Source organism: Leptidea sinapis, chromosome 21 (genome assembly GCF_905404315.1).
Source record: "Leptidea sinapis chromosome 21, ilLepSina1.1, whole genome shotgun sequence".
Lineage (NCBI taxonomy): Eukaryota > Metazoa > Arthropoda > Insecta > Lepidoptera > Pieridae > Leptidea > Leptidea sinapis.
In genome coordinates, this window is record NC_066285.1 from 12645257 (window position 1) to 12666803 (window position 21547).

General features: G+C 36.2%; 1 protein-coding gene across 11 annotated transcripts in view; it reads right to left on the bottom strand.

Annotated features, from left to right (window-relative positions):
• The window catches only part of LOC126970612 (putative uncharacterized protein DDB_G0289263), a 32432-nt gene that overhangs the window by 2889 nt on the left and 7996 nt on the right, over positions 1-21547 (bottom strand). For 9 of the 11 annotated variants that reach the window (XR_007730670.1, XR_007730671.1, XR_007730672.1 and 6 more), the window contains 19 exons: positions 17831-17986; positions 17138-17236; positions 16566-16772; positions 16238-16360; positions 15728-15833; positions 14615-14704; positions 14222-14318; positions 13540-13706; positions 12122-12232; positions 11130-11272; positions 9097-9176; positions 8886-8967; positions 8147-8232; positions 7987-8065; positions 6844-6937; positions 3266-3333; positions 2899-3010; positions 1560-1672; positions 85-182 (listed from right to left, as the gene is read on the bottom strand). Coding sequence is in view for 8 of the 11 variants with exons in the window: in XM_050816632.1 (XP_050672589.1) it covers positions 85-182; positions 1560-1672; positions 2899-3010; positions 3266-3333; positions 6844-6937; positions 7987-8065; positions 8147-8232; positions 8886-8967; positions 9097-9176; positions 11130-11272; positions 12122-12232; positions 13540-13706; positions 14222-14318; positions 14615-14704; positions 15728-15833; positions 16238-16360; positions 16566-16772; positions 17138-17236; positions 17831-17986 (2111 nt within the window). In the remaining 3 variants the exon portion in view is untranslated. The remainder of the gene's footprint in view (positions 1-84; positions 183-1559; positions 1673-2898; positions 3011-3265; positions 3334-6843; positions 6938-7986; positions 8066-8146; positions 8233-8885; positions 8968-9096; positions 9177-11129; positions 11273-12121; positions 12233-13539; positions 13707-14221; positions 14319-14614; positions 14705-15727; positions 15834-16237; positions 16361-16565; positions 16773-17137; positions 17237-17830; positions 17987-21547) is intronic. The other 2 variants (XM_050816631.1, XM_050816629.1) reach the window with 2 other exon arrangements.

Below are 21547 nucleotides of genomic sequence, written 5' to 3' on the forward strand. Positions count from 1 at the left end.
TGAAATAGAAAAGCATACATAAATGTACGTACTAGATATATTATATGTTTTAAGTAGAGACAAGGGAAGTGTAAATGTATGTACCTTCTAAAGTTATCCCAGTAGTTGTTAGCTCGGTTACCGGGCGGTACTTGGTTGTTGAGAGTGTGCGAGCCTGGCTCCGACCGCCACCGTGCTTCCAACTGAAACAAGCAGGCCGCTATACTTCTATAGGAAGCTTCTAAAGCATTTATAGGTTTAAGTCGGAGCATGCACCGGCGATAATACCGTTGATACCTTACCGAAGTATTTCGCTATGTCCATTCTCACCGCTAAAGCCTCTTCCTTCGACTCATCCGCTTGCGCCCATTTATGACTGAGATAATCAAATTCACAAGAAGACCTTGACGGACCTGAGTGATCTTAAGGAAACCGTACTGGTTATCGCTAATCGGCGGCTGCTCCTCTACGTATGGCAATGGGACATCCGGTCATGCCGGTGGAGTAGTTGGTCATCCACAGTAAAGTTGGGCGTGAAAAGCGAGCCCAGCCCAGCTTTGTCTTTCACGTCATAAGCAATCGAGTCATCATTCCTGTGCAGTGGCGGAATCGCATGCTGGCAGAATTTTCCTTGGACAACCTTGGGGAGTAACCAGAACGCACGTGTTCCCGAGGGAAGGCGTGCAAGTCTCTCGTCAATTTTAGCTTCAACGTCGCCTGGGCAACTTCTTTTTTGAGAAACCGGAGGCATGATTTTTTATTTTGCTGGTATTTATTTTTATACTTAGATACCAAATCATTGACCCAAGCCTGATGGCACTCCTGCTTTCGGCAAGAGGACATTTTACAGGGGCGGTCTAACCATGGTTGAGATTTGCCACCGATACGCACCGAGGAGAACGGAATGAATAATTCCATATCTTGAAGTCCACATCAGCAACAGGGTCAACATATGGATTATCCAACAAAAACAAATCTCAGGATGCAAAAAAACATCGCATCCCATCCCAGTCTTGAATTCCCGTCGGCACAATAACCGGTTATGTCAGACCATACGGAGACGTGAGATCAGAACAGATCTCCCAGCGTGATCGGTGGTAACTGAGCTGAACAATTCGACGTGGTGAGCAAGTAAGTGGTGGGCGTGAGGCGATTTAACACCAAGGATCATGTTGCTTGCTCCAACACGGAATCTGTGGCCAGTTCCTCTTCCTAATTTACATAAAACAACACAAGTTAGTAAATTGTTTGCGGTAAATTTCACGCATATTTAAAGGGAAAAGAAGCCATGTTTTATGTGACAAAGTAAACAATGCTTTATCTGACATCGTGTACCGGTGGAATCTGCAATATTTCTTGGCATTACTGATTCCAAATTGCACATTCCCCCATATTGAAGGATTGGCAGAACTGGCACAAGAAAGTTTCTTGTGCCAGTTCTTCTCGGTTCTGAAATAGTATATTTCGAATGGGTGGCAGTTTCTGACGCGAACGTTAGTGAACTAAGTGGGGTTTAATCCTATTTTAAATAAAAATATGTCAATTTGATCCTAGGTCAGACTAGGGTTAGGAGAACTCACCTGGTCGAGCTGATCACGCAGTTGGTGAATCTCTCGCTGATGCAGCGCCAGTTGGTGCCAGCACCAGGCGCCCCAAGCGCTGCAGCCGCAACTACACCCGCACATCATACCTGCTGACATGTTCATACAGTTTTAACCTCCTGTTTGCTGCATGAGACCACCGTTTAGTACTCTGTTATAAAGTTAGCACACAAGACATTAATAGCAGGATTACATCACAAACAATGCACAATTTATGTTCAATTCGAGTACCTACTCAGGAGTCACATATTAATTTTTTATCAATCATGTCATCCGTCAATCGATCACAAATCTGCATTGCTGCTGAATACTGCTGCCACCTGAACCGCGACTATATTATATAGTAAAACAGAATACTAGAGATCTTGGATGCTTAGCTACTTAGCCAGCTTTTAAGAAGGTTTTACTGGGCTTAGTTGTAGGCACCTTTATGTTCTAAACTTGAAGGTAGATTAGGAAATGGTTCGGGAATACTGAAGCCGGGATCTCATTAATTTGATTGGTTCAACACAACGCATACAGCCCGGCATTGTTTGATAAGCAGACATGTAATACAAATACATATAATGTATTCATTTTCTGAAAGTCGATTATTTTGTAAGTAGTCGTTCTTTGGAATTCTTTTTGATGTCGTCTGGTTGTATGCCGTGATGTGGAAATAGCGCACTGAGAGAGAACAAACGGCACAAGAAAATTGTCACAGTAAAGATATTTGGGATCTTTTAGAAGTGGAATTTATACAATGTGATAGCTATTGATATATCAATATTTATAACGACGGGATTAGATTGTTATAACAATCTAATCCCAAGACGATCTTTTTTTAGACTTTTTAATCTGTGCGATAAAGTAGAAAGATTAACCCGGCATCTTGAGTAGAGGATAATGTTCAAAGAGTGTGTCAAGAACGGAGAAACTAGAGCTGGCACGAGTGTTTTTATTATAGCGTCTATTTTAAACATTCAACGACAAGTTAATATTAGTGTAGTATTATATAATGCATTATTTAAAGCAACATTAGTAACAATCGGACTTAGTTCCTAAAAAACGTTTTAAAGTGTTTTAACGTATTTTAAATATAAGTGTATTCCATACATGTGGGTTGGGCTACTAAATCATCAATGTCATTAAAGAGTGACTGCCATTTTTTGCCGTTGATATGAATCACGTGACCAGTTTTGTGTTCTTAACTCAATTTCGACATGCTTGTGGGTTTTGAACGTTTTTCTGGAATTACGCCCAATTACATAATATTATATTATACTGTGAAAAGCGTTAAGTGTGTAATGTTATTACATACTTAACACAAATAACTTACCGTATGGCATCATCATATTGAAGGGCATTGTCGGGAACGGTATCTGTGACGTCATCAGACGGTCCATAGTCTGCGACTGACTGTTTTGTGTGAACTGATTTGTTCGCATATCCTGTGGGGTAATAAAACCCAAGTAGAATATTATTTAAATTTTTTCTGATAGACGATATTATAACTTATAATAATTATATTTTAAAATAACTGGGTAACTTTATAGGGTTCCGTATCACATACGCAGATAAAACAAAACCTCTAGGGTATACCCTGTTGTCTAGAATATAGAGAAAGTGGAATAAACGCGTCGCACACTAGCTGACTGCAGTAATAGTAGTTTTAATTTAATTATAGTTAATTTTAGATTACATACCTGATTCGACTTAGCGTTCCAGGCCGGAGGAGGGTGGTAAGGATACTGCACATTCGTCGCATTTTCAACTACAATAATAAAACATTCAATTAAATGTAGGCAGGCTATCTTTAATACTGTTACTTAAACTATTGTTATGATTCAACTCTCCATTAGTAAATTAATTTCCTTCACTTCTTTGACTAAGTAGTGTACTTAAGTAATCACTTAAAAATAACAAACTGAATAGATAACAGATTGGTAAGTGGTGGAAATCAAAATCTGAGCAACTGTGGCAGCCTCCTTTGCAACAGATGCCGGCTAGATTATGGGTACCACAGCGGCGCCTATTTCTGCCGTGAAGCAGTAATGTGTAAGCATTACTGTGTTTCGGTCTGAAGGGCGCTGTACCTAGTGCAATTACTGGCAAATGAGACTTGACATCTTATGTCTCAAGGTGACGAGCGTAGTTGTAGTGCCGCTCAGAATTTTTAGAAAAAAAGGAGAAATTTTTCGTTTTTTAATAATCTTGAGCGGCACTGCATTGTAAATGGCAGGGCGTATCAATTACCACCAGATGAACTTCTTGCTCGTCTCGTCCCTTATTGTCATAAAAAACTGATGCTTTTAGGACGTGACGAACGACAGCACAAGAAAGCTAATGGGCAATCGTTGTGTGTGTGTATGTTTCACCGTAGGAGAGTAAAAGAAGAGGAAATTGGTGTCGGATTGCAAAGGGCGAACGACCCACTTGATGAAAGTTAATATTGCCGATTTCTGTGATAGCTGTATACTTGGAGAAGCGTGATCAGCCTTCGAGGTGAGAATATGATCTTAGCTTGAAAGTTCCATAAATCGAATCGGTCCGGGAATACGACAACTGTAGGCAGCAAGTGATTTATTTATTAATAATATTTAAAACATGCCGCAATATCAGCTTCAATAACAACAAAAATATCATGTGAGATGTGGAGAAGCATGCAGTTCACGACGGGGATGGAACGAACAATCAGGCAGGCATTCTGTGTCTAATATAATATAATAATAATATTGACACACTTTTTACACAAATTATCTTGCCCCAAGTTAAGCATATATATCCTGTGTTATGGGTTATAAGAATTCATATAACATACATAAATACATTTAAACAGCCATGACTCGGAAACAAACATCCATATTCATCATAAAAATACTTGCACCTACCGGGATCAATATACGTAGAATATGTCTGTAATTGTTACAATCTATAAAGATAATATGTGTTTTCGGGTTAGTAGCACCACACAATTATCGGGTACTCCAGAAAACCAGCGCTGTAATATGTAACAGCATTAAGCTGAGGAGAAACCCTTTTTTCAGTTTTTGTTTATTTTTTGTTCTTTAATTTTGTAAAACATATTATGTAAAACTGAAAATAAAATTTTATTCTATTCTACCAGACTGACAGGCTTGTTGGGTTTCTATGTCTGAATTTACGTAAAAGTGAGCGGTGTGAACTAACGGGTGATCACCCATCACATGTAAGCCGCCCTGTGTATCACTAAGGGGGTGAACCCGACGCGAGATGACTTCAATATTTATTTATTACTAGCTGACCCGGCAAACGTTGATTTTCCATAAAAAATATTTATTATTTTTTAGAGTTAAACCGTTTCTTGGACATTGCAACATTAGGTTCTTTATTTTTTCTAAATTAAAATTTTTTTCTAAAATAAATGTAGCCTAAGTTACTCCTAATTACATAAGCTACCTGCCAATAAAGGTCCCGTCAAAATCTGTCCAGCTATTTCAGAGATTAGCCGGAACAAACAGACAGAGAGACAGGCAGACAGACAAAAATTGTTAAAAATGTTATTTTGGTATATGTACCGTATATATTATATTCATTTACATGTAGTACAAAACGGTTATTTCAATATTACAAACAGACACTCCAATTCTATTTATATGTATATACAGACACGTTTATCATATAATATTGCATAGTATTTGGTCCCTAGACTAGGCATAGCCTGTCCTGTAGGCAACCAATTTACATTACGTGGTTACCAATATGAACCGAAAGGTTAAAAAGTGCACTCTGTGTGTGTGTGTGTGTGTGTATCATATAAATATTGATTAATTTAGGATTATCATATTCAGTAAGCGACTCAGTCCACTCCATAAATTAATACTGTTTGTCTGGTAATATGAAAGAAGAATCTTCAAATATAGTCATAGCCTATATATAAACAGTGTATCTGTCGATTGAGTGGAGTGCTGGGACTAAATGAACTGTTCGAAGCCGTAATTACTGTACTAGGCTCGTCATATATTATACTAACTGATGCCCGCGACGATAAAGGGTTTTTAAAAATAGCAAACAAGTTTGAAATTGAAGATTATCTCGTGTCCTATTACAGTCCGGGTTCCTGTTTTCGCTCCCGTTCCCGTTCATATAATATATATGAATCTTATTTCGAGAAAGATTGCTCTACCAAACTAAACCTACTATGGTATTGTTATAGCTCATCGACGTGAATTTCAGTTTTTCACAAATCCATGGAAACATTGTTTTTTTTTGGGATAATATGAGCCTATGTCCTTTCCCAAGCTCTAGTCTATCGATGTACCAAATTTTATCAAAATTGGTTCAGTATCTCCGGTGTAAAAGCGTAACAAACAAACTTACATTCACATTTATAATTATTCAAAATTATTAGAAACTGTAAAATTATACATCCCTCATAATATGCCTCGTAAAGCTAATAATTCATGAATTTTTGATATACCACGCTATATATACAAACTTAGGGTCGTTTTCACCACTACCACGACTGCTTAGGCAATATAATGAGATAAATAGAAAAATAGAGAACTTAGATATATTTTCCAATAGTCCACAGGAATTTAAACGTAACCTACGAAAACATCCCAATTAATAAAAACCAACTGGCATTTATTTTTAACTTTTATTCCTTTTTTTTATCTAATAATTGTAGTTTTATATAACTAAAAATACATAATCAACTTTAAATTGTTATTTTATCTTAGTTTATATTATGTTATTAGTTAATAGTTAGTAATAATATGTTTGTAAGTAGTAAGTAGTTACTTGTCACAACGGCAACTATGAATGTTGTGTACATCTGTTATTACTGATGTGAGTACTCACATCAGTAATTTAATTTCTTGTAATACTATATGATGTAATTGTAATATGTGTGTACTGTTGATGTATCATGTAATAAATAAATAAAAGTATTTTATTGACTTACTGTTCTGCATCAGTTGTAGTGCCGCTCAGAATTTTTAGAAAAAAAGGAGAAATTTTACGTTTTTATATAATCTTGAGCGGCACTGCATTGTAATGGGCAGGGCGTATCAATTACCATCAGCTGAACGTCCTGCTCGTCTCGTCCCTTATTGTCATAAAAAACTGATGCTATTAGGACGTGACGAACGGCAGCACAAGAAAGCTAATGGGCAATCGTTGTGTGTGTGTATGTTTCATCGTAGGAGAGTAAAAGAAGAGGAAATTGGTGTCAGATTAGAAAGGGCGAACGAACAGAATAAATAACTATTAGTAGGGATTATAAAGTATTTTATTGACTTACTGTTCTGCATCACCGGCGGCACGGCGTTCACATTGGTGGTATCCATCCGAGGTTCATGGCGGGTGTTAGGACTCGATGTATTTTGTTGCGGCAACTGAAAGCATTCTAAACATATTATAGGGTCTATTGATTTATCTTCGATAGTTTTTTCTATTTAAATATTTGTTGAATATTAAATATTTATTACTAAACAAAAATGCAAACGTATGTAATGCATAGGTAAGGTATTGCATATTGAAACGCACGTGTGACGTCAAAGTCCATGTTAACACAACTGCTAACATAATCACTGGTATGGTTGCTGGATAATATTTTCGGTGATTAGCCATTTATTAAATTCTTGGTTTTTAAATATAAATTGATTTGTATTATTATTCTTTAGAATGACTAAAATTGTATTTGTTAAAGCGTAATCTTCTACAAATACAAGTGTTTATGATGCTATTTGATGACGCGTTTTATTTTGCTTCAAACCCAGATTTTATTTCTGTTGAATTAGAGGAGTGAAAGCTACAAGGTAACTATTCGATAATTAATATAATTTTTAAGCTTTTACTAAACATTATATTACTAACTAGAGTATTCAAGTTTCATTTGTAACAATACAATTTAATTGGAATTACTATATCCCATGTTTATTCTGTTATTAAAAATATCAACAAGAATCATAATATGATATACCTCAACATTGATAATTATATCAATGTCACTTTAAACAGACACCAAATAAGACTACTTCTAATAAGGATAATTGGCCACTGCTGAATAAATATTTACCAACATAATTAGTAGGTTAATAAGAATGGTGAATTAGGTAATAAGAATGCTGGGAGAGTTTCTTGCGCCGCTTCTTCTCTCTCAGAGCACTATTTGTTTCCGAAGCGGTAGTAGTATCTAGTACATTAGAAATTTCATCAAAAAGGAATCAATTTTGAGAAAATAAATGGCTTTTTTTGCCTTTTATTACATGCTAAGTGCAGTGTACGTTCTGCAAGGAAGCCCTGCACCCTGTCACATCGGTAGCGAATGCAGTGCGCTCCAGACTAAAATGAATTGGAATTCATCGAAGTCTCCAGAAGTTTTCTTGGGGTAGAGCTGTCCTTAAAAGGATTATAGTATTCGTGAGGATTTAAATATACATACTGCGGTGTCTTCGACGAGGCGATCTTGTGTGGGTCTTCGCCGCGTCCGTCCGCGCTGGTTGGACAACACTCGCGAGGCACTGGTCAATTAACACATATTAAATAAATTTTGAGATAGAATTGAAAGTGGATGGTTATGTATGTTGTGTGATAACAGTTACCTGTCAGTGTCGCTACAGTACGTGCTCGCCAGCTGGGAAGGAGCCGTGTTGATGGATCGGGCGCCCAACACACTGTCTCCGCCGCCCTGAACATATATTCAAAGTCAAATAAACTTTATTCAAATGGGCTTAAACTAAGCGCTTCTGAATCGTCACTATAAAATTTCTTTTAAATAACTGAATTTTCCATATTATGTTCGTAAAAAAGTTAAGGTCGTGAGAAGAACATACAAGAAACTCAACAGCTATACATAACAAATTTGTTTGTAAGGTGCTGCATGAAATATATCGTATATAGTCGTGTTTAAATAATATAAATTATTTCATGAAAAGTAATAAAGAATTAAATGCATAAATATAAATTATCGTATATTGGATGCATCAACCTATAGAGCTTGAACTCATTGTTTGTGTAAGGATGCTTCGTGAACATGATGGTCGTGATTATGAATAGGATATATGACAAGTAACGAACACTACGAGGCGAAAATCAACATTTAACTACGTAGTGATAATAGCTACCTCCATTTGAGTCCTTATGCTCATGAAGTAGGTACTTTCTGGATTAATATTGATAGCTACATAGAAGACATATTTATTCACTTAAAAGTTTTAAAGACTGCGAGTTAACGAACGGTCGCATAACATGTTGTTCATACGGTCGGGTGTTTACATATATATGCCTTTCAAAAAAGCAAAACAGGTATTTATAAATTTGTTATTAAAATATGTTACTCACTCGAAAATTGTCCGTTCCATCTCTTAAATTTTGTGTATCCATTTGTATATTCTCGGAATGGGACACAACTTCCTCTTGTTCACTGTAAATAAATTGACGTAAACTTAATTCAAATTCAATATTTTTTCGACTTAAAGGCTAAGAAAAAAATATTATTTACGTTCCGGTTAGGAATGGTTATGTGTGTGTGTTATAATAAAAAAGTTCATACCTATTATATGATTGGTTAATAGCAGAAATTTCGAGAGCATCCGGTGTTGCATTTGTTGCTTCGGACACCGTATTTTTTACCTGGAATTCAATCATAAATTATATATTACAAAATTTAGTTTAAATAATGGCATTATGATACAAGATTCTCACGGAAATCGCTTTCAATAAGCACCCGAATCTAGAAATTTCTCGCCGCCGATTTTCTTTCTAGAAAGCAGTTAGATACGACAGGAACAAGAGACCTTAGACATTGGGCTTTTAGTTATAAAGCCGAAATTGTTTATCAATGTTTTGTTAGTTAGTTAAAAATTTTGAGATTTGAGATGCGCAATTTTTTTGTTCTTCTAGACGCCTTAAGTTTAGTATTTATATAAAGAAATCAACAAACTGTCAGCGATCCTTCTTAGTTTGGAAGCGAAACACAAGAAAGTGAAAGACTTTAAGGAAGTGAAGCTGGTGGTCCACTTACACAAGCTCTCGGGAAGCCCAAATGATGTAAGTTTCGAGAAGAGCGCCTTGTGCCATACAAGATCAAAGGCCTTCGCTATATCCAGGCTAACTGCCAGGCCTTCCCCATTGCTATCAATAGCCGCTGCCCATATATGTGTTAGGTATACCAGAAGATCGCCTGCCGACCGACCATGGCGTAAGCCGTACTGCCGGTTGTTGATCAACTGGTGACCTTCTAGGTATACCAAGAGCTGGCGGTTAATTATGCTGTCCATGATTTTGGAGAGCAGGGAGCCTAATAGCAATGGGCCTGTGCTTTGCTGGATCCAAACAGTCTCTTTTTTTTGGATCGGATGGACAAGGGCTGACTTCCGTGAGTCCGGGACCACGCCTTTTGTATAAGAGTGTTGGAATAAACGCGTTAGCACCGGTGTCAACTCAGGGGCACACGTTCTAAGCACGATTGGAGAAATGCCATTCAACCCGCGCGACTCTCTGACGTCCAACGAAAACAGAGCTCGCCGTACAGTTTTCTGTTTGAACTGTACATCATGCATAGAGCTCCGAGACCGCGGGATGGTGGATGTGTGGAGGCAGAAAGAGGCGAAAGAGCGCACAGAAGATCGGCTTTCTCTTTTGCCGTATGGGCCAGGGTGTCATTCCTCATGTGCAACGGCGGCAGGGATGGCTGGTTGAAGGTACCAAGAGCAGCTTTCGACAACGGCCAGAACTTGCGTGTTTCAGTTGGGTAATTGAAAAGCTGCTCGCCAATTTTGACAACGTGCTTCGATTTCGCCGCTTAAAGAATCTGGAGGCACGGTTATATTTCCTCTTTAGAACTTTTCAGTTCGGATCCTTTGAGCCCAGCGCCGCAACCCAAGTTTGATACGCCTGTTTCTTTGCAGTCAGATGCTGCTTTGACTGACGCATCGAACCAGGGCTGTGATTTGCTACCAATTGATAATACAGGTCCTCGACACTAACCTGTGCTAAACAAAGCGGCACTAGGCCGCTATTTTACGCCGGTAATCTGTGCGAGTGTGGTAAGTAACCCGGATGAGTCTGGCCCGATTGTACTGATGTCATAAGACAGCAGCGTGACTCTCCCACTTTTAAAAAGCCTTTAGTCGCCTCTTACGATACCCTTGGGCCTGGGACTACCCTATTCTTGTTACGCTCCGGGGAAGCACATATAGAGGATAATGATGCATGGATATTGTCTGGTTCTATGCAAGCCATCTAAAACTGTATAATATTATGTTAAATAGGCTACGTTGTTATACAGATTTAAAAGATGGGTTGGGAGTTTCTTATCAGTTCTTCTCCTCGTGGCAATGCCCCTTCGCGAACTGCTGTAACTTCATGACGTTTTTGCAATATGTTATGTTATTTTCACTCTGTATGGTAAATAAATAATAACTTACTTAACTTAACTTACGGAGATTCCCTGTTAGATCGAATCAGAAATGAGGAGATCCGTAGGAGAACCAAAGTTACCGACATAGTCCAAATGATTGCCAAACTGAAGTGCAGGGCAGCGCCGGACCAATCTGATGTGACATCAGTGTACACGGAGCCTACCTGCTTGTTCAGCAGCTCCTCCAGCTCCCGCTGCTTGTCCGCCAGCAAGGCTCTCAGCTGCATCTGTCGCCGCTCGCTCGGCCCCGGGGACGTGCCCCGCGCCCCGCCCTCCTCATTCACCTTCTTCTGCTTTCGGCTCACTTCTGTTACATTTAAGTCGCTAAGGTTGACAATTGTTAATTTTACGAAATAACCTCACATTTATTTTTATTTATAATAAGGTTGGCGACTAGATAGCTAAGTCCTGAAATAAATCGATTGAATTTCAGTGCCATGGAAAATAAAAAGAAGTATAAAAATCTTAATATGGAATTATGGAAATGCAAAAGTAGAGACTTCAAGTAATAATTAAAACACTTCAAATATTTTTATTCAAAATAGAATAATATCACTTATTGAAAGTCAAAAACTACCACCCATTCCAAAAGGTATGCCTCAGACCTGAGAACAACAAACTCAACGGGATTCTTCTTTTTTATAAAAATATGGTTACAATTGTAAAATCTAACAGTAAAAATTATTATTTAATAGCCTGAGGACGATCGCTCCATTAACAATCTGTAGTATCATTAAAAAGTCATTTATGTTATGTGTCTATATGTCTTTTGAATTTAGCAATACATTTGTTTTTGAAAAATATCTTGTTGTAAAAGCATAAACAACAACCCACAGCATAAGACGTTAACATTATGGTTATGACAATTTTATTATGTGCAATATTCACTTATGTGCCTGTGTACATACATAACATTATCAAGAATACATGGAGAGACAACAGTCAATGTGCTTATTTCTTTAAATTTTGCTCTCAATGAACCTTTTCTCTCAATTTCGCAGTAATTTCCAAAACCTGATTTATACTCCATGCACGTGGCATTTTGTTGCAAATATTTTGCAACAAAACAACATTCTTGTTCTATAGCTTTTTATTACTGCAGAAGAATATACCTAATCGAATAAGATATATTCTTAATAACATCGGCCGAACTCACCCTTACTGGTGACCAATTCTTTAATTCTTGCACGTTCCCCGATTATCTTCTCAGTTTCCATGCGCAGCTCGTTAGCTAACTCCTGAAGTGAATTTAAGTTTGCTTCGTGACCTACAAATATTATTGAACATTATAATTTTCAAGAAGCGTCTATTTTGTTCACTGCACTACGTAATTCTTGTCATTACTCTAGCATCTACACTGGAACCAACAAGAGATCTGTCAGCCATTGTCTTTCTTTAGTCAAGTAGGATAACTACCTAGTAGCAAATTTATACATAACAGACTGCCTGTTATTTCCAATTTTCGTTTGTTTTGGAGAAAGATGTAGAAACTGATTAAATGGTGATTTTTAAATCCTAACTTAGTAAAAATATTTGAATAAACTAAGTCTACTGGCATTACACAAATTAAATTTGGAAACGAAATTAATGAAATGTTGATAAATCTTGTATGTCTTCTTCTACTTGTACTCTCAGGTTGTGGCTGGTTCGAGTCCTGCATCGTTCATAATTTTTATTTTCATATTATTATTTTTTTCTCTTTTATTTGGAAAACAAACAGCTATATATTATACATAGTTTTAGCCTTAATTTAGAAAAATACAATAAGCCAGCAAAGTTTTCACAAACGTGTAGATTCATAATTGCTAGATTAATTACTCGATCGGGTACAACTAGGCTCGCATACAACACTAAAGTTATAGACAAAAGTAAGGGTTGCAGCTGCAATCAGGGAACGAGTTAGACACATTTCCTGATCTCAGATACAAACCTCCCGTACTTATGAAAGAAAATATCAATTTGTTGGTATTTATTGTTATATCTATCGCATGACCTTTGGAGAAATTTATTTCTGCAGTAGTTATTATTAACTCTTGGAAGATGAAATGTGTACTGCTGCCGACAATTTCGCTTTAAATAATGTTTTCGTGCTATATATTTGATTTTATTCAATAAATAAGGACTATCGATCAACTCATTGACTAATTTATATAAAAAAATTGATCCTTATGTTCTCGTCTTAATTCTAAGGAAGTTAAGCTATTAGCCGAGAAACCAAATCTTTTATAGATGCACTTCAGAAACTTACGCTGGATTCCCTTAATCATATCTACGTGACAGGCATACTGTGGGTTGCAAGCGGTGGAAGCGTATTCCAACTGGGATCTCACCAGGGAGTTATTAATTTGTGTAATAAATCCCAGAATTATTTATAAGTTTAAAAAATAGCAATTAATAGTCTACTGTTATTTATTACACGCCCACCTTGATCATGACGTTTGAAACAATCGAAAAAATATAAATACTATAAAACTTATTCACAATTTAGATGCTAATAACCTTCAAAGCCACGAATAACACTTTAATGATAAATTGTCAGTGAAGAAAAAATTGTATCTGTAGCTGTTAACTTACTTTGCTGAGTATTTTGCTGCATATTGTGGTGTTGCTGAATTGGTAGCTGTTGCTGCTGCAATTGCTGTTCATTGGTGAACTTGTGTCGCTGCGGCAACGCGTTCATCACACGATACATGCTGCCGTCGTTTGACCACCCACCCATACTTCCACCACCTTCCGATTTACTATATAATGGGATAACAAACACAATCATATTACAGTACTCCAGCCTATAACGCGGTTTCATATTACGCGATTTCAACCCTCGTATAACACAAGCATACCACCATATAACACGGGGTTTTCCCACATACGTATTTCTTAACTGTGAAATTTATAATGATTTGTATAGTTCATAATTAGCTTCGCGTACGTGCACGTGTGTCAATCATTGTGTTATTACAAAATTAAATTATTTTATTAAATGTCAATGAAAAACTTTAATGAAATAGTAAAACTAGGCAAACAATTGGAAATACTTGTTACAAATTGTGATTAATTATTATTACGAATTACGAGGTCGTAAAACACGTTTAAGGAGAATACTCTATAACGCGGACCCACAATATAGGTAATACATTTACCGCGTTATATGTTACCTATATTTGAATTCAATATAGCATTGTGACTCTAAGGAAAACTATTATACATCATTATAGTACTAGTTGATAGAATGTTGTTAACAGCTGTCATATCTTACTTGTCATGTAAATTGGAATGGCTTGGCATGAGGTACGACTCATCCCGGACTCCGGATAAGAGATCAGCTTCAAATGTGTCCACTGATCTCATGAGATCTAAAAATAAATCGTAAACATCAAAAATATCTATAAAATTTAGTGTATATATATATTTACAGGAGAAATATAATATTTTGTTCATTGGGTGCGACTTTATGTTTATTTTTAAAGGTAATATATAATACATGGATTGTTAGGGCTATAAAAACCAGTGCAAATGGTCAATAAAAATTTGTAAACTTGTTTTATAAATATAAAAATTCCAACATGTCTTCATGTCTATTCCATTTGTGAATGTCATGTTATATCATAATTTTAATATCAATAAACAAAAATAATTTTCATTTTCTAACCTTGTGTTTTTTGTAGAGCTGCCTTTATCGCTTTTATTTCCATAGCTTTAAATGGATCTTCATTGGGTAAATTAACAACCGGTTTATTACCTGTAACAAACACGATTATTAATTGGGTATAATTTTAACCAAATTATTTATTAAATATCTAATACAGGATAGATTTGTCAATTCTTAAAATTACATACAAAAATCAAAAAATCGTGTTTCTGAAATTGTAGTTGTATATAAGAATACATATTTAAAATAAAATCAATTCTAATAAGCTAAACATTACTGTGTTACGGTTTGAAGGGCACCGTGGCTAGTGAAATTACTGGGCAAATGAGACTTAACATCTTGTGTCTCAAGGTGACGAGCGCAATTGTAGTGCTGCTCAGAATCTTTGGTTTTTTCAAGAATCCCGAGCGGGACTGCATTGTAATGAGCAGGGCGTATCAATTATCATCAGCTGAACGTCCTGCTAGTATCCCTTATTTTCATAAAAAAAAAACAAGATGAAACAAATATACTAGCCAGCTTAACCAGTCCAGTGTAACCCAAACAAGAAAAACGTTTGTGGGTTCACTGGTAAATAGACTTCCTTTGTAGTAATTCTTTGAATTGAGCCATTTCGAAGAAAAGGAAAAGTTGGCCTCTAAAAAGCTTTGTGTACTTAAGAAGACGAGACAACGTCCCTTCAAGCCACTAGCTCTGACCTCTGGGCGGGACAGTACTAGCTTTTACCATTTGACCAAGAAGAGCGGCTCAAATAGGGGCGAAAAAGTCATCTCCGATCGCCTTGGCTTTTCGAACTCGTGCAGAAATGTTGAGTCTCTTATCTTCTACTTGGCAAATGAAAATAGGAGACAAACTAGGAATAGAGTTGTTAAAGAAATTTAGCTACGGGGTCAGAAGTATCAATTCATTTTGGAAATGCGGTCTCTTGCCTAAATCCCTGGAATACTTCTATCTCAAAGGCCATCAAATGATCTGTTGATCTGTGATATTTCTGATAGGCGGCCGGTTTTTTACTTCCTATGAGGTAAGGCAGTTTTTACTGTTTGCCCCTTCTAGCATCAATATTATTATTTAACTGATCACATTTGGAATATTAATATGTTATTTACATACATTTTCCTGATGCTTCTTCATCGCCACTGTCTTCACCCGAACTTGAATATGTGTTCTGTGACTCTCCCAGCCCAGCAGACATTCGCAGGTTTTTAAATTCTGTCAACTATAACATAAAACATAATATGTATAAATAACATTTAAAATACACACGCTGTAATATTTTTAGGGAATAAAATAAAACAGATGTGATTAAAATTTGATATTTCCTCAATTTTGAATATCTAAGTACCTAAAGTTTCAAAATGTGTTTAATGAATTCTCAGATTTCTTAAATTTGGAGGGAGGATTAGTGATAATTACTTTTGAAAAAGCACTTCAAGTATAATCTTAAGCACAAACCAACAACAATATATAAACTTATTGCGAAAAGGTTTCGTTTAGATTACTAGAGTCTTGAAAGAGACATGTTTATAATGCTGGCAACACATATCAAACACCTCTGATATTGCATCATACATGAGCACTGGTTTTAACTTAACATCATCATCATTCTCAATAAATACATACAACATTCTCCATATGCTGCTTCTTCATTTGCAACTCCCGTAGCTTCTGCTGCAACATGAGCCCACGTTCCTGGATATCACCCTCGTCTTCTTCAGCTTCGCTATCGCGGCCGCCACCCAAACCCTACAATATATATAATGATCTCAATGTGTTACCAATATTTTTATCAGACTGAGTGTTTATATATCTTTTTGGACTGAATATTTATTTAGGAGCATCGAGTACTTTCCAGGTGATGAATTTTCGCATGTACTCTTATTAGTATTACACCACGTTTTTAATTATCAAAAACAAATTAATAATAGTATGTATATTAATAACAACAAACCTCATTGCTGACAATATTATGATCACGAAGCAAGAACCTCTCTTCTTGAGTATTGTTTGAACGTGATCGGTTTTGTTCACTGTCAACATTATTAGCAATTTGCATTTGAAGGCCATCCGTGTTCTGTTGTAGAGTTGTGGCAACACCAATCTGATTAGCTGCATACATTCGGTTGGGATGTATGTAGTTAGCATTCATTGACATATTCTGAAATTATTTGTTATGTTCTTAAAGTGATAACCCTCACTTCTGGGATTAATTACACAAATAAAATTCAAAAACAAAATTTGTGAACGATGCGGGACTCGAACCCGCGATTTATCGCGTTCTGTGCGAGCGCTCTTTCCAATTGAGCCAACCGTTCGAGTGACGTATCGACGATAAATTTTGTAGGCTTTGTTCAACTCTCAGGTTGTGACTGTGTGAGAAATTTTATTTGTGTAATATTCTGAAATATCTTATCAGATTATTTTAAGAACCGACACTTTTATATCATCTAGTCATGAGCTATACTAATTTAGAAAGATGTAATTGTTTTGCCTTGTTCATATTATGTATTGTTAAAAGAATACCTGCATTCCATTAAAGCTCTCATGAGATGTGGATGGCTGATGCATTTCTTGATTATGTCTCTCTTTATTAAGTTCTTCTAACTGCTGTTTTGCTTCCTGCTATCAAATTTATTAATAAACATGAGTTATACACAACAAAGTTACCAAACTTAGTCCCAAAACACAATTCTTCTTCCTTAAATTAGACCTTAAAAAGATTGGGAGAGTTTAAAACAATAAAAATGCATCTTCGGCCTTTAACGTGGGAGTATGCTTTTTTCTTGAAGGTCCCTCAGTCGTATCTGTTCGGGAAAACCGCAGCCGGTAATTGATTCCACAAAGTGGCTGTGCGAGGCATGGAATATCTTACAAAACGCGCGGTTATAGAATGCCAGACGTCATCGTGATGCGGATGGTACTTTGCACGTAATGTCCGATGGTGGAATTCGGCCGCTGAAATCAACCTGAACAGCTCCTCTGAGCACTCCCCGTGATAAACACGATAGAAGATGCAGAGAGAACCCACATTTCTACGCAATGCCAAAGAATAAAGCTGATTGGATATGACTTGATCGTCGATGATTCGAGCCGCTCTTTGTTGTATGCGGTCAAATGGAAGAAGCTGGTACTGGGGACCCGCCCAGAGGTGAGAACAATACTCTACGTGTGGCCGAATTTGCGCCTTATAAATTTTGCGCATTAAAAATTGCGTACCTGATATTTTAGCAGTCTCTTTTGATGTTGTTTGAGGGTGTTCAATCGCATTTGCGATCGTTCTACTTTATTCTTTATTTCATTTTGCCACAGTTCGTTGTCGCTGTAAGCTGATGCATTGCTCTGTACAGATACAGGACGTACAACAACATCCAACTGAAAAAAATAATAATAATAATTCGGCCAATTGTACTAGCCTTAAAAATTTATTTCAAAGTTTTAATTTGTTCAATGTATTTTGGGAACCTACTAGAATCACTTCTACAACAGCAACCTGTTTAGATAATATTTTTACAGATGTTACTATTACTAGTAAACTCATAATTAATAATCTTCAGTCCGACCATAGTGGGCAACTTATAAAAGTAAATACAAGATTGGACAATGTCAGACCAAAAAAGGTGACGATTATACCAGTTACGGGTAGCCGTCTTGAGAGGTTTAGAAATAATTTGGTAAATACGATACCATTTTTACACTGTGGTGAAACTGCTAATTTTCACTATAACTTAGTCTTCAATTCCTTCTGTGAGGAATTTGACAGGATTTTTACTCCAGTAACGGTGACAGTAAACAACAAACATAGTTTTAATGATTGGGCAACAATGGGTATCCACAAAAGTCGTAAACGCTTATATGACCTTTATTATGAGAAACATTACAATTATAGTGAAGAATTTAAAATATATGTAAAAAAATACTCCAAGCTTTTTAAAATAGTTTGTCATGAAGCGAAAACACGTTTCATTGCAGATAAAATTAAAAACAGTAATAATAAAGTAAAAGCGACTTGGAGTGTAATTAACAATGAAACTGGTAGATCGAATTGCCGTAACACCTCTATCTGTTTAAATATTAATAATCGCGTTATAAATTCGGAAATAGAAATTGCAAATGAATTTGATAAATACTTCTCCGAAATCCCGATTGTCACGACCAAATACCTTAACGCTTCGCCAAAAGCAGCATATGATATGCTTAAATTACACGTACCAGTATCTTCTACTGACTTGAAATTTAAGTATGTTACAGGTAGCGATATAATAAAAATCTTCAAATTAATTAACCTAAAAAATACAAAAGACCTATGGGGCCATTCGACTAATATTGTTAAATACATACTTGACATTATAGCACCTGAATTAGCAATAATATTTAATGAATGCATAGATGAGGGTGTGTTCCCTGACCTCATGAAATACAGCAAAGTTATACCTTTGTTTAAATCGGGCAGTTCTTTTGACCCTGCTAATTTCAGACCTATTTCAGTGCTGCCTGTTTTTAGTAAAATTTTTGAAAAACTTTTGCTTCAACAGCTACAAATGCATTTTTGTAAATTAATGAACAAAAATCAGTTTGGTTTCACTAGGGGTTTATCAACAATTAATGCGGGTACTAGACTCATTGAGCACATCTTTGACGCCTGGGAAGAGTCACAGGATGCATTGGGCATTTTTTGTGATTTGTCAAAAGCATTTGACTGCGTCCACCATGAAACTTTACTCCTAAAACTAAAGCATTATGGAGTGAAAAATAGAGCCCTAAATCTGTTAAAATCATATTTAAGCGAAAGAGTTCAGATAGTCGATGTAAATGGCAAACGGTCTTCGGGTAAACCTGTGCGAATAGGTGTTCCACAGGGTTCTATTCTCGGTCCTTTCTTGTTTCTTATATATATTAACGATCTACCGTTTGTGGTAGATGATAGCCATGAGATTGTATTGTTTGCTGATGATACTTCACTTATTTTTAAAGTGAAGCGACGTGCGGATATTAATGACGAGGTAAGCAATGCACTCTCAAAGATAGTGCGTTGGTTTGAGACGAATAATCTGCACTTAAACAGTAAAAAAACAAAGTGTTTACGGTTCATTACACCAAACACAGCGGAGGTACAAACCAACGTACTTATAAATGACCAGAGATTGGAACTTGTGGACACTACGGTCTTCCTGGGTATCACGTTAGATAAAAAGCTTCAGTGGGGTCCACAGTTTATTGTCAGTACATTTATGAAAATTTAATATATGTTCACAAAAATCGTCACCTTTTTGCTCTTAATAGTGATTTTCATTATTATAACACTAGAAATAAGGGATTGCTTGTAACTAATTCTAGTAGGCTTCATAAGATACATAATAGCTTTAAGGGTAAATGTATACACTTCTACAATAAAGTCCCAGCCACTGTTCAGGCATTGTCTATAAATAAATTTAAATGTTTTATAAAAAAATGGCTCTGTCGTAAATCCTATTACTCCACTGCTGAATATCTAAATGATCGGACAGCCTGGGACTAGATTGTGATTATTTTATAGCAACTGTACAATATTGTATATTTTTATTGAAAAGAGCGCAAAAAAAAAGAATGCTGGGAGAGTTTCTTGCGCCGCTTCTTCTCTCTCAGAGCGCCATTTGTTTCCGAAGCGGTAGTAGTATCTAGTAGTATAAGAAATGACATCAAAAAGAATTCTAAAGGAATCAATTTTGAGAAAATAAATGCCTTTTATGCCTTTTAATATACCTTAAATTAGTTGTGTCAGCTCAATTATATATATATCAAAGATATCGGGCGGTCGCAAAAACGAAAGACGACCCAATTGGAGTCCAGATGTCTCCAGCCCATTATTTTTTTCCGTTCTTTTTCAAGTTCCTTCTTTTGTGAGAAAAACTATAATTGGGAGCCCTTTATCAACGTATAGTATGAGTATATTTTCTAAACGAAATTAGTAAAGAAACCACCATTGTGCAAATATTTTTATCCTTTTAGAGATGTTTCGTCACAAAGACTAAAGCCAAATCAAGAAAAATATGGCTCAATCTATATCTATTGGGTATATAGTATTTAACTATTTAGCAACTAGGGCCACCAAGGTCCTCCACACCATCACTTCCATCAGGTTTCAATTCCTCACTAAAACGGCAGTGTTTATCGTTTCAATGCGCAAAAGAAGCCTCTTTTAAAGTTCCGTACTCAAAGATTCCCAAAAGGAACTGTATTACTATTCCTCTGCTATCTGTCCGCCCGGACATCCGTCTGTCTGTCACAGGACTGTATTTTTCAACCCGTAATAGTTAAATAGTTTTTTCTTCAAGCTTTTTTTATGAGAAAACGTCAAATTTTTTTATCAGAAAATAATTCTTTTTTGTGAGTAAAACTATTATTTGGACGAACTAACTGCTTTACCGACACAGCAACACTAAACCAATGAGTGTTTGGTTAGAAGATAGGCCAAAAAATCACACCTTCACTGAATACTGCCTAAAAGATCTTTGAAAAAAAAAACGCTTATAAACAATTAAACTACACGAACTCGTCACAAGAACACCTAGAAGAAAATCGTCATCAAACACAAACAGTGCAGGTGTCTCAAACGTCGCGCAGTCAAAATTCAAGAAACCGTCATGAAAATAATCAGATTTCTGCTCGTGAGCTTGAAGATGCTTGCGAAACTTGAATAACATTAAGTATACGAGCAGAAAGGCCTTATGATTTAGATGAAGAAAATATGGACGTTGAAATAGACTTTATAGAGCAATGATAATTTGCTTATTATTTACTTAAATTAGCTAACGGCCAACTGACCTTAAATACTATGGACGGAATTGAATTTCCACAGAAAATCAATTCAAGCAACAATCTTATTGATGAAGTATTTAGTAACTGCTTAGCCAATGGAAATTATGTGGGGATGAAAGATGTTGTACAAATTAATGA